This window comes from Antechinus flavipes, chromosome 1 (genome assembly GCF_016432865.1).
Source record: "Antechinus flavipes isolate AdamAnt ecotype Samford, QLD, Australia chromosome 1, AdamAnt_v2, whole genome shotgun sequence".
In the NCBI taxonomy this organism is placed as follows: Eukaryota; Metazoa; Chordata; class Mammalia; order Dasyuromorphia; family Dasyuridae; genus Antechinus; species Antechinus flavipes.
Genome location: NC_067398.1, coordinates 668483327 through 668497989, shown reverse-complemented (window position 1 = coordinate 668497989; position 14663 = coordinate 668483327). Strand labels below are relative to the sequence as shown.

Here is a 14663-nt window from a genome sequence, read left to right as displayed (position 1 = left end):
GCTGACTTATTTAGGATCACTGCTAGCTGGTAAAAGCTGGGCCCGGAGTCTCCACAGCTCCAGACTTTGCATTCAACTCTCTTGTTGGGATGCTAAGTCCAAATTTCTCAATTGAGTACTGAAGGCTCTGTCCATGTGCCTTCTTATTCTATGAAATTTCCCTTGTTTTTATTCTCTAATATAGTTCCTTTGCTCTCTTCAAGCCAGGCTCTTTGTGGTTCCCTGCATACAACTTAGTCATTGTCTATACTTTTGCGTGAACTACTCTTCTCTGTCAATTGAGAGCATTCACCATCTTCAGGACTAAGATTAAAACATACTTTTCCCTACAAGGTTCCCGTGGCCAACCCATCTAACCTGGAGCTTAGTCAGCCTATTCTTAGCACTTCCAATGTTCATTTAGTGTGCAGTACATGTCACTGTACTTGATGTGCTGCTCTGCAAACATACTCAAGTTATCTTGGATGTCTTTATTTTGTTTTCCTTAGCTTGTTATGAGACAACTTTATATTCTATGTCTTTGTTTTGTCACAAAAATATGGAAGGGAACTACCCATAAGTCATCTCTAGCAACTCTCACAAGGAAATGAGGAGGAAGCAGTAATACAACCTATAAGGAAACACAAGTAGTTGAGATTTGAACCCAGGTTTCCTGATTCCCTCTACTGAATCACATTTTCTTCTCTTCTGGAGGAGTAGGTCCTTGAGTCTATTACAGTAACATGGGGGCCAATTCTTAAAGGTAGCCTTTTAGAAACCTGCCCCTCCTCCCTCCAGGCTCAGCTCTTCTGATCCCTGAAGCTAGTGAGTTTCCACTCCCAATAGCTCATATTTATTTTGCATATTCCTCTATAGGAACATTTCTCCCATTGTGGGTTCCTCCAAGTTAGGGAGAGGCTGCTTCACTTTTGTTTTCAGTTTTCTGGTACCTTTCAGAAATGCTTGTTTGCATACACAACTTACATCAAATTGTTTACTATCTTTGGCAGGGAGGAGGAAAAGAGAAAATCTGGAACTCAAAACTTTCATTTAAAAAAAAATGTCAAAAATTGTCTTCACATGTAATTGGAAAAATAAAATCTATTTTAAAAAAAGAGAGAGAAATGCCTGTTTGCTTGGACAAGACAGCAAGAGACAGGGGTTCAGTATAAATTATCAATTAATTAGTTGGTAACCTTTGCTTAGTCACACTCTCTGTAAGCCTCAATTTTCTCAGATGATTTGGGTTTTTCCAGCAGTAGGATTTTATAACTCTATGACGTGAATTTTGATTCAAATCTTTAAGGAAGTCATGGACATGGACAGGCCAGAAGTCAAAACTAGGGAATGGCCCCCTAGTAGGTTGAATCTAAGTACTATAAAGACTGGGAGGTGGGATTCCACATTCCTTGGTGGAGGCTGTGGTTTGTCTGGGTCTGAGGAGCCAAGGTATGAAATAACCAACTAGTCAGATCCTGATTATTTACTCTATCTCTCCTGCCTAAAATTATTTGTTAGGTGTTTTCCTGGGAAGGGTTGGAACATCATCCATAGCTGCGCCCTCTTGCTCATTCTACTTAATATTCAACCACTTCTCATTGCAAAAGCTAGCAGGGGTTTTTGACTTGTTTAAAAAATATATTTTGATAATTGTATTGCAGTATAATAGGTTTTCTTTGTAATCCTATGTAGTTTATTTTATGAATTTAAAAATATTGTTGTAGAAAGAGTTCACATAAAGCTTCACCAAACTGTCAAAGGACTCGATGACACAAAGAATCCTTGTTCTGTGTTCACTTCCTCAGGCATTTAATCTCTTTTCTTCCTCATGGAATTTCCCCCCTCCCGGGTTGCCTACGTGACCCTCACATTACTACAACATATCATCAACCTCTAAAACTGTTGCTTTACAAATCAATAATCCTTCTAAAGTTTCCCTTTTACTATTCAGTCAACAGATCTCCACCACACTAGCTGGGAAATTGGAATCTGCTTTCTCTCTTCCCTTTATCTCCTATATAGCAAGTGCTGCTATTCTTTCTTCAACATGTTTTTAAGATTCACCCCTTCCTTTCCCATTTCCATAAAACCCACTCTGTATCAGTCACTATTTCCCATCTAAATCATTCCAGAGTTTGGTGAAGACCAAAGGTTTTGTTAACATGCATGCAGTCTCTTCTACTTTCCACCAAGTGCTTCCAAATCAGATTGAAATGTAACTGGGAAGTACTTAACAAAATAAATAAAAATACAATAAAACACAGATAATATTATATTTTAAAATGAAATCAATATGGAGCCTATCTGATTTAGTGGGCCCTGTATAATCACTAATTTAGCTGACAGCAGGTACTTTCTATAGTGGTAAGGTAAACAGAGTTAAATAACTTTTCCAGAGTCACAAAGCTAGTAAATATCTGAAGCTAGATTTGATCTTATATTTTCCTGACTGACTTCAGGCCCAGGGATCTATCCAGTGAACCACCCAGCTGCCTCCATTTTCATGTTGTTGTTATCCTTTGTTCTCAAAGGTGATCAAAATGACATCATTTTAGAGTTGAATTACATTGTGTCTGACTAGCAAACTGATATGAGCTCAGAATGCTTGGCCACAAGTCAGACACAAATAGTCTGTCTCTATGAACATTTGGGGTGGACTCTCTAACCCTGTGCATCTGAAGTCTCTTCTGAGCTAATTCAATTCTGCTTTGACCACAGAGCACAGCACCCTCTCTGATGAGGGCACGCCATGCAGGGTGGCCCTGTGCCAGTGTCTCTCACATAATACAATTAATTCTAAAGTTCTTAAGAGAGACCTTGAGAGTGTCCTTTTATTACTTTTTCTTACTATCTTGTGAGCTCTCCAAAAAATAATTTTTTTGGCAAGCATACATTTGGCATTTGAGCAATGTGGCCAGCCCAACAGAATTGTACCCTCTGCAGCAGAGATGGAATATTTGGCAATATAAAGTTTGAAAAAGGACCTAAATGTCTGGTATCTTATCTTGCCAGGGAATCTTCAGAATCTTCCTAAGACAATTCAAATAGTATAACTCTGGACAAATTCTATACAGCTACCCTATTACTTTTAGAAATAGCATAATACTACTTTGTATTTGTATAGTATATGATTTTAATGTATTTTAATAGATCTCATTTTGGGGATCTGAACAACTCTGTGATACAGGTAATAATGATAATAATCGGTTGACATTTGGATTGGAACTCAGATCCTCCTGATTTTAGGGCTAGTGTTCTATCACTGTGCCACCTAGCTATCTCATGCACAGTAACTTTTAATCATTCTGACTTAATCTTTTCTTTGTTAAAAAGGACAGTTCAGTTCAGAGAGCAGGATACATAGAAATGACAGTGATAGTAAAACAAAAGATATCAATTAATACATTATTTTTCGAAAGAGTAGGTCTATCCAACAAACTTATTTGCTTTTTTGACAAAATTACTAAGCTAGTACCTTAAAAAACTGTAGCGTTTAACTAGATTTTAATAGCACTTTTCATTCTACTCTTGTGAAAGGCAGCAAGATACAGGCTACATTAGATAGATTTGGAACTGGTTGAATGGCCTGATTATTAACAATTAGATTTCATCCTCAGATGTGGATTGCCCCAGGGATCTGTGCTACTTAACATTTTCACCAATGACTTGGATAAGACATAGATAAGTTTATTATCTGCAATTTACACAAAACCATCAAGGAGAGCTTACAGAAGATAGCAAAAATGATCCAAATAAATTGACCGGCTATAACATTTTGAAACTTCAAAGCAGGTAGTTGTAATGGGCTTGAAACTCTTGAGTCGATGCACTGAGGTCAGGACAGCTGAGCACTTAAGGCTAACTACTGATTGGACAATACTCTATGGGCATATGTTTGGAAAATGGCCCTTCCCGCTGGCTCAATAATTGGTGTATACAGAGGATTGTAGGAGGGACTAGGGGGTGGAACTAGCCAGAGTCACATTGCCGGTAGACAAGGGAGAAGGCCGTCACAGAGATTCTGTTTCCATCTAATTCAATCCTACTTCTAAAGATCAAGAACAAAGACTAAGGACTTTTGCTTATCCTGACTCTGGCTGATTCTAAGGTATTCAGGGTGCTAACGCGGTCATTACAGGTAGTGGCACCCCCATGGCAAGACCCAAATGGTAACTGATCGGAGGATGGGATGAGTGGCATTCCACCATTATCACTTCTTACAAGACTTGTCTTTAATACAATTCTATCACACACACCCCATCTCCCTTTACCCATTAATTAATCCCCCCACTCAACTTTTATCGTCCTTAGTCCTTCATGTAGCTGGCTTCCTGTGACTATGCTCCCCCACCTCCAAGTTTTTTCATTTTTGCTGAACATCTTCATAACCTAAAATACCCAACTTTATAATTTCATTAACTTTACTCTTACCTCCCACATACACTCAGTTTCCAACTCCCACTAAGTCTACTTCCACAGAATCTTTTCTATTTTCTTCCCAATAATATTGTTTATTTTCTAGTTCAGGTCCTTATCACTTTTGCCTAAGCTATGCATTTAAAGGTCTATTGAGAAACATAATTTGGTTCTAACTCATCTTACTGGACTTATATTCCTCTTCCTCACACATATGATACTTTCCAGCAAAACTAGACTACCTAAAACTCAAATACCTGACTCACCCCAATATCTTCTGCCTCATTCCCTCACATAATCATACAACACACATTTTCAATCCAGGGAATCCATTTCCCTTCATCATCTTTATCCCCAGAATCCTTATTTCTTTCAAGGTTTCTTTTTAATACTCTCTCTTCCTCTGAAGTCTACTATTTATCCCTCCAGTAAAATATAATAAGCAGCTTTTGTGTCCCTCTCCATATATCCATCACCTACTATATACACATAGTCCTTTGCAGAGAGTAGACATTTTAAAAATGTTAAATTGAAATTAGATAAAGTTAAAATTGCTGTACATACCCTCGGACAATGCCATTCTCCAAATAGTTGACTTGAATGAATTTCCCAAAACGGCTTGAATTGTTATTGTGGGCTGTTTTGGCATTTCCAAATGCCTACAATGAAAATAAAAGGAAGTTTTCAGATGATGAAATCCAAAATATCACACATCTAAAGGCATATTATTCATCATGTAAAACTTGAGATTTAGGCATTTAAAAGCTGTGAAATACATTATGAAACTAGAAGCTTGTGGAAGATTATTATTCCGAAACATCAAAATTCTGCAACTGTTCCTCATAAGGAAATGCAGACCTGCAAAAGCATCTGAAATCACACTGTTTAAAGCCGAATGGTAGAACTGAAACTGGAATTCAAGGCCTTGGTCAATGCTGAGCAAGAATTGTATAAAACAGAAAATGGCATCCTAATAGCTACTAGTAATTTCTATAATGTCTCTTTCAGATTTACAGTGGGCTTAATGACTGGAAGTATAATCATACCATTCTGAATCAATCAACTTTTTTTAGCTAGATGTCAGATCCTAGAGGATTCAAAGACAAGAAATTAAACAATCCCTCTTCTTAAAGTGCTTACAACCTCCTGAGGGAGACATGTATATAAATTCAGGATATGTACAAAACAGGTATGGTGGGGCACTAATGCCTGAGTGAATACTCAGGAAAGGCTTTGTGTAGCAGGGCCTTTGTGAAGAAACTGGGTGACTGAATCTGGCAGACATGGAGAAGGAGTGCATGCCAAGCGTGGGAATCAATTCAGTAGAAAGGCATGGAGTTGGGAGACGGTGGGCTCTGAGGAACAGAGAGAGGAACAGCATCATAGACTGTGGAAAGTTGTGCAAGGGTAACATAAGGTTTGGTTATGAAAGACTTTAAAAACTAAAAGAGAGTTCATTTGATCCTACAGGCAATAGGAGCAGCTGGAGTTTATTGAATAGGGGACTGACATGCTTAGAACTATGTTATAGGAAAATTTCTCTGCTAGTCATAGGGAAGATAAGAGTGGAGTAGGAAGAAATTGAGGCAAGGAGGTCAATTAGAAGATCACTATAATACTCCAGGCAATAGGTGATAGACTGAGTTAAGGCCTGTGGTCTGGGTGAGTAATGCTAGGGAGTCATACAAAAGAGGTGCTGTGGAGGTGGAAATGGCAGGATTTGGAAACTGATTTGCTTTATGGAGCAAGGGCAGAGTAAAGAGTTGAGGATAAAGTTGGGGTTGTGAACCTGGAAAACTGTGGGGGATGGGAGGAGAAAGGTTCTGTTTTTATGCAGCATTTGGTTTGAAATGCCTTAGAAGGCTGTTGGCAATGTGGGACTGGAGCTTAAAAAAGGGATCTGGGCTAAGTATATAGAGATAGGAGTCACTTGCATAAACTATGAAACGCAGGAGAGCTGATACAGTCATCAAGGAGAGAATATAAAAAGGAACAGGACAGAGACTTGGGGTGCACTTATAGCTAACGGCTATGACATGGATGATGTAATTTCAAGAGCTATTCCTATATATGTTTTGGAAGTAGAAGTCAAAAAGAGGAACGGAATAAAGGCTCAAGACGCAGCTTTTAGCAGAGCTGGTCTGTTCATAGTCAAAAGACAAACTACTCTAAAGGAGTTTTTGGAAACTTGGATTAAATATTTTAATTAAATAATTTAATGTTTAAAAGAGCAGAATATTTATTCTGCTAAATCAGCTAATGCTAAACATCAAAAATTCTGCATTACAATGAAAAAAAAAAAGAAAACAGAGGAGCTGTGAGAGGCTGAGAAGATAAAATATGTGACAATTTCCAAATGTTCTAGAATACCTAACTAGGTCAACAAGAATGAATATATTGTGTAAGGAAGTTTCCCCTGAAGGCAAAAGCAAGCAGCATCAGAGAGGAGATCACTGTCTGGAAGCATCTTCATAATAGGAAGTCTTCTTCAGTCATCATAAAGTGACTGTTTTATCAGGGTCACAAGACGGACCAACTTCCTGTTCCAAAAATAGTGCTATGTCTGTACAAGAACACTTAAAACCACAGTCTAAGCAGTATCCAAGTAGACAGAAATAAAATGAACCTTATGAAACTGATTTTTAAAACTGAAATTTTAAGAGTTAACCATGTTAGAGCTAAAAGTAAAAATAAAGGATGTGCTATAAAAAATGATCTCACATCTTGGAAAATTATGCTGGAATATTTTCCATATTGTACGGATTCCTGAATCTTTCTTAAAAGCCATCAACAAGGGGGCAGCTAGATGGTGCAGTAGTTAGAACACCAGCCCTAAAGTCAGGAGGATCCAAGTTCAAATCTAGTCTTAGACACTTAATACTTCCTAGCTGTGCGACCCTGGACAAGTCACTTAATCCCAACTGCCTCAGCCCCCCCCCCCCAAAAAAAAAGCCACCAACAAAATTTCATGTGCCCAGAATTTTTTATTTTTAAATTTTGTGAAAGGACACTAAAGGATTCAGCTTTTCTATCAAAAGGCAGTTTGCCCAAGTAAAAAACGTGAAGAAAAAATTACTTTTATTTTTCTTTTACAATAAAGAGACCAATTCAAAACTAAATCTTCCTTTTGTAGTCTCTCCCTAAGGCAGGAGCTATCACAGAGACTTCTGGGAGCCTTGCAAAATATATGGACTCCTTCTCAGAATAAAGTTTTTAAGTACATAAAATAAAACAGAAGATTACTAGGGAAATCAATTTATCAAAATAAATTTATTTGTATACAAAAAAAGCAAGATCAAATTTATAGACTCCAAGATCAAATTGTTGCATCAAGGTTTGCTTTTTGTTTTTTGAAGGGGAAAAAATATATTATTCCAGTATTAGTTCTGTTATCTCAGGCAAATAAATTCCATCCACTCATAGAAAGTAAGAATGGTTTCCTACCTTTGAGCCAAAAAGTTATAGATGCAAAGCTGGAAGGTACCTTGGAAGATACCCCGCATTTACAGATGAGGAAACTGGGGCTCAAAAAGATGAAGCGTGCTAGATCAGAGTCGTAATAATCTGAACCTAATTTGTCTTATCTAGCATGAGGTAGGCACATGAGTAACACTGAATGCAGAGTGGTGAACCTACAATGTGACTTGATTGTTTAATTTACTTTGTGGGGAACTGTATCCCCTTCTCCTCTTCCTGTTTTCATTGACTTCTTTGGTATATTTCTTTGGTTTTGAGATAGTAGCAGTGGTCATATGAGAGATAGCAGAGAAGAAACAAGTCTTCATGGAGTCACCTTACTTATGGAGCCTGCTCTTCATGAATTGAAGTTGATTCTTGGTTGATCTCATCAGCTCCTATGGATTTGATGATTATCTCTATATTGCTGATTCTCAAATCTATTAATCCAGATCTATCCTCTCTTGAAGTGGGGTCCCTGAAACTCTAAAAATCCTTTAAGAAGATTTTCTCCTTTAAGGATTCTTAAGCATTTCGGGGTCCCCTCTTCACTTTCTGCTAATCTCCAATATTGTCTTGCGTTCAATAAACATTTTCAACAAGATGTCCAGTGAATATCTTAAGTTCAACATGTCCAAAACAGAATTCAATCCCTCTATTTTGTTACCTTTGTAACATCTTTAGAATATGCTTTCCTCTCTCTTCTGATACAATAACCTATTGGCTGATTTGTTTATCACAATTCTCCATCATCAACTGTCAAAGTGATTTCCCTAAAATACAATCAGACCATGTCACTCTCATATCACTAAACTCTAGCAGTTTTTTTTTTTTAATCATCTCTAGGATCAAATATAAAATTCTCTGGTGTTCAAAGCCCTTCAGGATCTAAACTCCCTATCTTTTCACCTTTCTAATCAGCTGTCTCCTTCTTCCCTACCATAGGTTCTTAGATCCAGCGGCTAGCTTCTTTGCTCCATTTCTTGGCTCCAGGCATTTTCTCTAGTTCCTCATGCCTCATTTCCATCTATTGGGTTTCCTGGTTTCCTCCAATTTCCACTTAAAATCCCACCTTCTACAAGAAACTTCTCCTGATTTCCCTTAATTCTAGTTATTTTTCTTTGCTGATTATTTCTTAATTATTTGTCTATAGCTGGTTTATAGATAGTTGTTGGCATGTTGTCCCTCCCATTAAATTGTGAACTTTTCCAGCTCATGGATTGTCTTTTGCCTTTCTCTGTATCTTCAATGTTTAGCATAGAGCCTGGCATAGAGGAAATAATAAATGCTTTTTGTTGTCATTCAGTTTTATCTGACTCTTTGTGGCGACTCCATTTGGGAGGTTTTCTTGGCAACTGGAGTGGTTTGCATTTCCTTCTCCAGCTTGTTTTACGTTTGAGGAAACTAAGGCAAACAGTTATATGATTTGCCCAGTCAACATCTAGTAAATGTGCTCTGTCCACTGCACTACCTACCTGCTCAAGACATGATTACTGCTTCACTTAACCTGGCCCACTTCTATTTTTTAAACTTTCTTATACCTTATTAATCTCTATATTATTTTCATTCCAAGGATACTGGATTCCAGGCTATCCAATTATGTTCACTAGTTACTTCCCACCCCTGAGATTCTTATCTTTCTATTTCCATCTCTTCTTTTTCCTGGATTCCTTAAAGTCTCAGCTGAAATCCTTCCTTTCTGCAATGTTTTTTTTCCATTCCTACTCAATCTCAGGGCCTTCTCCCCTTTTCCCCCCTCCAGATAATCTCCAGTTAATTCTCTATATCTCTTGCTTAGATATAATAATTTCCTTGTTGTCTCCTCCGTTAAACTGTGAGCTTGCTGAGGACAGGAATTTCTTTTTTTAGTCCTTAGCACATGCTCAACACATAGCAGGCACTTAAATAAGACTGGATGACTTGACTTGTTGATTAATGCAAAAAATCTAAACAACCCAGAAAATGGTAAATTTACAGTTATGCAACTATTGAGAAGATCACCTAGTCTTGCCTGACTTCTAAATACCAAGATGTTTTATTTTGCAATTACTCTCATAAGTGATGTATATGGCTTAAACCTGCTCCATAGCTCCAATGATCTCACATGTCTGGTATGTAGTCTCAGCATAGAGCAACTTTTCAAAAGCCAATCTAAAAATATCTGGCTTATATTTCTATATTCCAAGCTGTGAGAACTGTGTTTAGTGCTCATATGAAGTAGGACTATTATCATTTATACTCATCACTGGAATTTTAACCCACATAAAATTTTATAACAAATTAATACAAATAAAATAACAATGTTAAAAGAAAATGATTTAAATAACATGGCTTTTATGAAATGCAATGATAGAAGGAAGAGATCTTAGGATATAAGCAATTATGTAATATGGCAAACATACTAGAAAAAAGGCAAAATACTAATAGCACTTCCTCCATAAAGCCTATAAAATTGATATGGATTCAACAAAATGTTACATTAAAATTATATTTCTAGTTTGATATTCACCATTAATCCTTGAAAAGTTAATTTCATTTTAATGGCAAATGTCATAAATTACATCTTTGTCCAAGAAGGGACCTTCAACATCACATGTTTAAATCTCTCATTTTAATGAGGAGGTAACTTAGGCCTCCAGGAAGGGAAATGACATCTCAACTTACAGGGAAGACTGTGGTCACATCTAATATTCTTTTGCTCTTTTGTGATTTCAGGCAGTGGGAGTGCTTGCCTCCTTTTGTTGTTACACATCCGATATTTAGAATCTGCTGCTGAATTTTGCTACAATTTATAGCTTTTATATTTGTATGAATTTGAAATGCTTTTTTGATTATGCCCAGGAGGGAGTATGGTACAGGAGAAAGCGGGCTGAGGACCCTTTGGAGTCAGCAGGCTTGGGTTCAAATTTTGCTAATCCAGCTATGTAACTGTAGGCACACCCATCACCTTTCCAGATACTATAGATCTCTCATATATAAATGGAAATTCAATTAGCACGGATTCAGTAAGTCAGGCAGAGATTCCAATATAAAGACTGAAACAATTCTCAAAGGCTTCTAAGAAGTAAATTCTACTCTAAATTACCAATACTCTGATCCTAAGTCTTCCAATAAAGTCTGAGCTATGTATTGTTGGGGCCATCTCCAGTGATTTTGATCTGTAATTTGTGACTGGACCCATATGGCTCTAGAGGGGAAAGTGAGGCAGGTGACTTTGTGTAGCCCTCCCTCACTTTAATCCAATTCACTTGATTATCACGATTATCACCTCCCTTATGGGATGGTCCTTTTCAAGAATGAAAGACAAACAACAATGACCACCTCTGTGTTGGGCAGCTAGGTGGTACAGTGGATAGAGCACCGGGAATGGAGTCAAGAAGACCTTAATTCAACTATTTCTGTCCTGCAGGGTGAAGTCAAACAAGAGAGTTTCTCTATCAGAATCTTACAAATAATGGGAGATAATCGTCATGTTCCCTTTGAGTTTTTTCTTCATATACTCAAACATTCTCAATTTTCATGACATAAATTCAAAACCTTTGACCATCCTGGTCCCCCACTTCTGGAATACTCACCAGCTTATCAATATCCTATCTTAGTACCCAAGACTTAGACTTCACTTGTGGTCTGACTGGGTACAGTAAGGCTATCATTTCCCTAATAATACTGGACACTGGGTCTTTCAACATAGCTCAAATATGAATCAATGTTCTTGACTGCCTTATCACACTGTTGACTCATATTGAGCAGGCAATGAATTGAAAACCCCACATGTTTTTTAGGTGAGTTGCTGTCTAGTCTTCCCAATATTATACCTATATAAAGTTGATTTTCTGAAAACTTAAATATGAGACTTAAACAATTATCTCTATTAAGTTTCATCTTATTGTATTTGGCCCAATGTAGCAAGTCCTTTTTAGATCCAAACTTTGATACCAGTGTGTACTCTTGAAAACTTTATGTCATCTACCAATTTAACAAACATGCTTAAGTCATGCCTTCATCTAAATCACTGATAAAATAGCTAAATAGCAAGGAGTTAAGTACCTATCCCAATTACTTTTGAATTCATCCACTTGTATTGTCACTGAATCAGTGCCTATCTTCTCTAAAATAAGAGTGTGAAACTCATTCTGAACTACTAGCCTAGGACCCCAAGTTTCAAGCTTAGTCTACTATGACCTGAGCCTGATGGAGTCATACTGGCTATTTCTGATGACCTGTTACTTTTCCAGATGGTCATTAATGGTCCTTTTAATAATGTTTTCCAGTTTATCAGGTAACAACGTCAAGATTATGTGCATAAGAGTTTTCAGTCTTTATTCTTTTCTCATTTTTGAAATTGAGACATTTGCTCTTCCCCAGCAGTGTGGTGTTTTTCCAGTTTCCCAGCATCTTTCCCAGTGGTTGGGTCACATCTGACAATTATCCTCTATGACAGAATAGAGTTCACCAAGGTCTGCTAACAACTTATCAAAGGTAGCTAGGTGACTTCTTATTCTCGCTTCAATTTTTTTTTTTTTTTTTAAATTCAAACATCACTCTTTTTGATAGAGTAAGTATAAGCAAAATAAGTGCTGCCTTCTCTTTCTCACTGGTTATTCATTCTGTCATCTACCCTGAATGTATTTCTTTCTGATTCCTTCTTCCTGAAGGTGGCTAAAAAATTAGCTTTGGCATTGTTTTTGTTTATTTCACTAATTGCAGCTCATGCTAAGCTTGAAGGACAACACTATTTATAGGATTGTATTATAATTTTAAAATATTCATCCCATATCCTTGCTTCCATCATCTTTAATGAAGTTCCATCAGCTTTAAAATTATCTGCTCCTTCTAATAGTAATATTAATATATAACACTTATAAATATTATTTCATTTGATCCTCACATCAACCCTGGGAGATGCTACTATTATCCCCATTTTTTACAGGTAAGAAAACTGAGGCGGGCAATGGTTATGTGACTTGCTTGAAGTCACAAAGCTAATGAGCATCTGATACTCAGGCTTTTCTGATTCCATGCCTAGTCCTGAGACACATTGTGGCCTTCTACCTTGAAATCTGATCCACTTCCCCTGATCAGAATTCTTTCAATCTTCAAAATTTCAACATGAAAATGAATGACATAATCTACTCAATTTTAGAACAATAAATGTTACTCATCCTGTTATCTGAACCCTCTGTAATCTGTATTCAACAATATGGGATGCATATCAGATGATGCTTGATGGTACTTCCTTTTACTTCTCTCCAAATTTCTTTGTTATTTCCATCCAAAAACAAATTCCGTCTTGTTGGTATGAAATGGATTCAGAATAGGATATAGTTTTCTATTTTGGTTGCTCTACCTTTTGCTATGAGATGCTTTACATTTTCTTCTTCTCTCTGTCATTTGACTTTAATATTCCTTTCTGTCTCATAGAATCACTAGCTTCTATTTGGTTCATTCTAATTTTCAAGAATTTATTACATAGGCATTATTATGTTGCAAGGAACTTATTGTAACTGTTCTACCAAGCTGTTAATTTCCTTTCTTCCACAGTTCTCATTTCTTTTAGAAATTTTCCTTCTAGCACTCTCATTTCATTTATAAAAATTAAAAAAATTCCTACTTCATCTCTTCTAGAATTCCAGTTGAATTTTTGCCAAGCAATGTTCTTCTCTGAGGCTTTCTTTGCTTGTAAACATTTTGGAGTCATTCTCTTCTTCTGGGTTTGTCTCGAGTGTCCCTGACAATATAATAGCTCTTTATGAAGGAAACTCTTTTGTTTGCTCATTCTCCTAGTCTACTTCCTGACTTTGCTTTGCACTTGGGGTCTGAGCCAAAATGTGGCTGCTTCTAGACTTGTTCTTTTTTTTTGTACACTGCCTAGGACCTCCCTACTTAGGAATATTAACACCCTACCCCGTTCTCAGTCTATATTGGATCTGTGACTTAAAATTGGGTAAAAAAACAAAGCTGACAGTTGGCACCTCCCTCTCTTGCAATGCCCGAGTAAGGGTCTGGAACTTTCTCTTTCCTTGGTCCATAGACTCTCCCTGAGTGCTGGAATACATAATATGTTCCTGATCTAACCCTGTCCCAGGGGCCACAGAGTTCTCTGCTTGTCTTTCTCTGCTGACCTGGCCTGAATAAATGAATTCCTGTAACTTTTTCTGGATTTCCCCATTAGGATTCGGGATGGGGCACTTTCTATATCTAATAAAAGAGTTTTGTGAAAGGTAGCCATACTGCTTCCTATCTCTCTGCCATTATGCCAAGAAGTTCTGCCTCTTCCTCTGCCTTTTAAAGGATGGAATTACCATTAAGGCAAATCAAGAAAATTTTAACTATTTTGTTTTTGGCATAAAGCAACAAAAGGTATTCAGTTAATTGAAAGGTCTATCAGTTACCACTGTGTCTCCATGTCAGGCTTGTTTTCTATTTCTGAAACTCCTCTTCTAGTTAGTTCCCTTTTCCTGTAGGTGTTCTGTATTATAATCAAATATTTTTCTATGTCTTGCCTCTTGTTCTCCCCACTACTCTACCTTAATGTCTTCCCAACTCCAATTTCCTTACTTGAATGAACTAATTAATCAACAAATATTTACTATACACTTACTACATGCTGGTCATGAGATATGTGAATGGATCTACATTCTCACTGATGTTCATATTACCCCCAATGATGAAGACTACAATCCATTTATGATGTTTATACAAAGCATGTGACTTCTGTCAATGTTATGTCTGTTGGACCATCAAATGTTCGTAAGGATGGTGGTGGGGTGCCTTTCTTGAGTTCTACTGACACTGTAAGGACACCAATAGAA

The 14663-nt window shown here is 37.1% G+C and overlaps 1 protein-coding gene across 4 annotated transcripts in view; it reads right to left on the bottom strand.

Moving 5' to 3' along the window:
• MYO9B (myosin IXB) overlaps positions 1–14663 on the bottom strand; it is a 115990-nt gene that overhangs the window by 55936 nt on the left and 45391 nt on the right. For all 4 annotated transcript variants that reach the window (XR_007949589.1, XR_007949587.1, XR_007949588.1 and 1 more), the window contains exon 3: positions 4960–5054. Coding sequence is in view for 1 of the 4 variants with exons in the window: in XM_051972099.1 (XP_051828059.1) it covers positions 4960–5054 (95 nt within the window). In the remaining 3 variants the exon portion in view is untranslated. The remainder of the gene's footprint in view (positions 1–4959; positions 5055–14663) is intronic.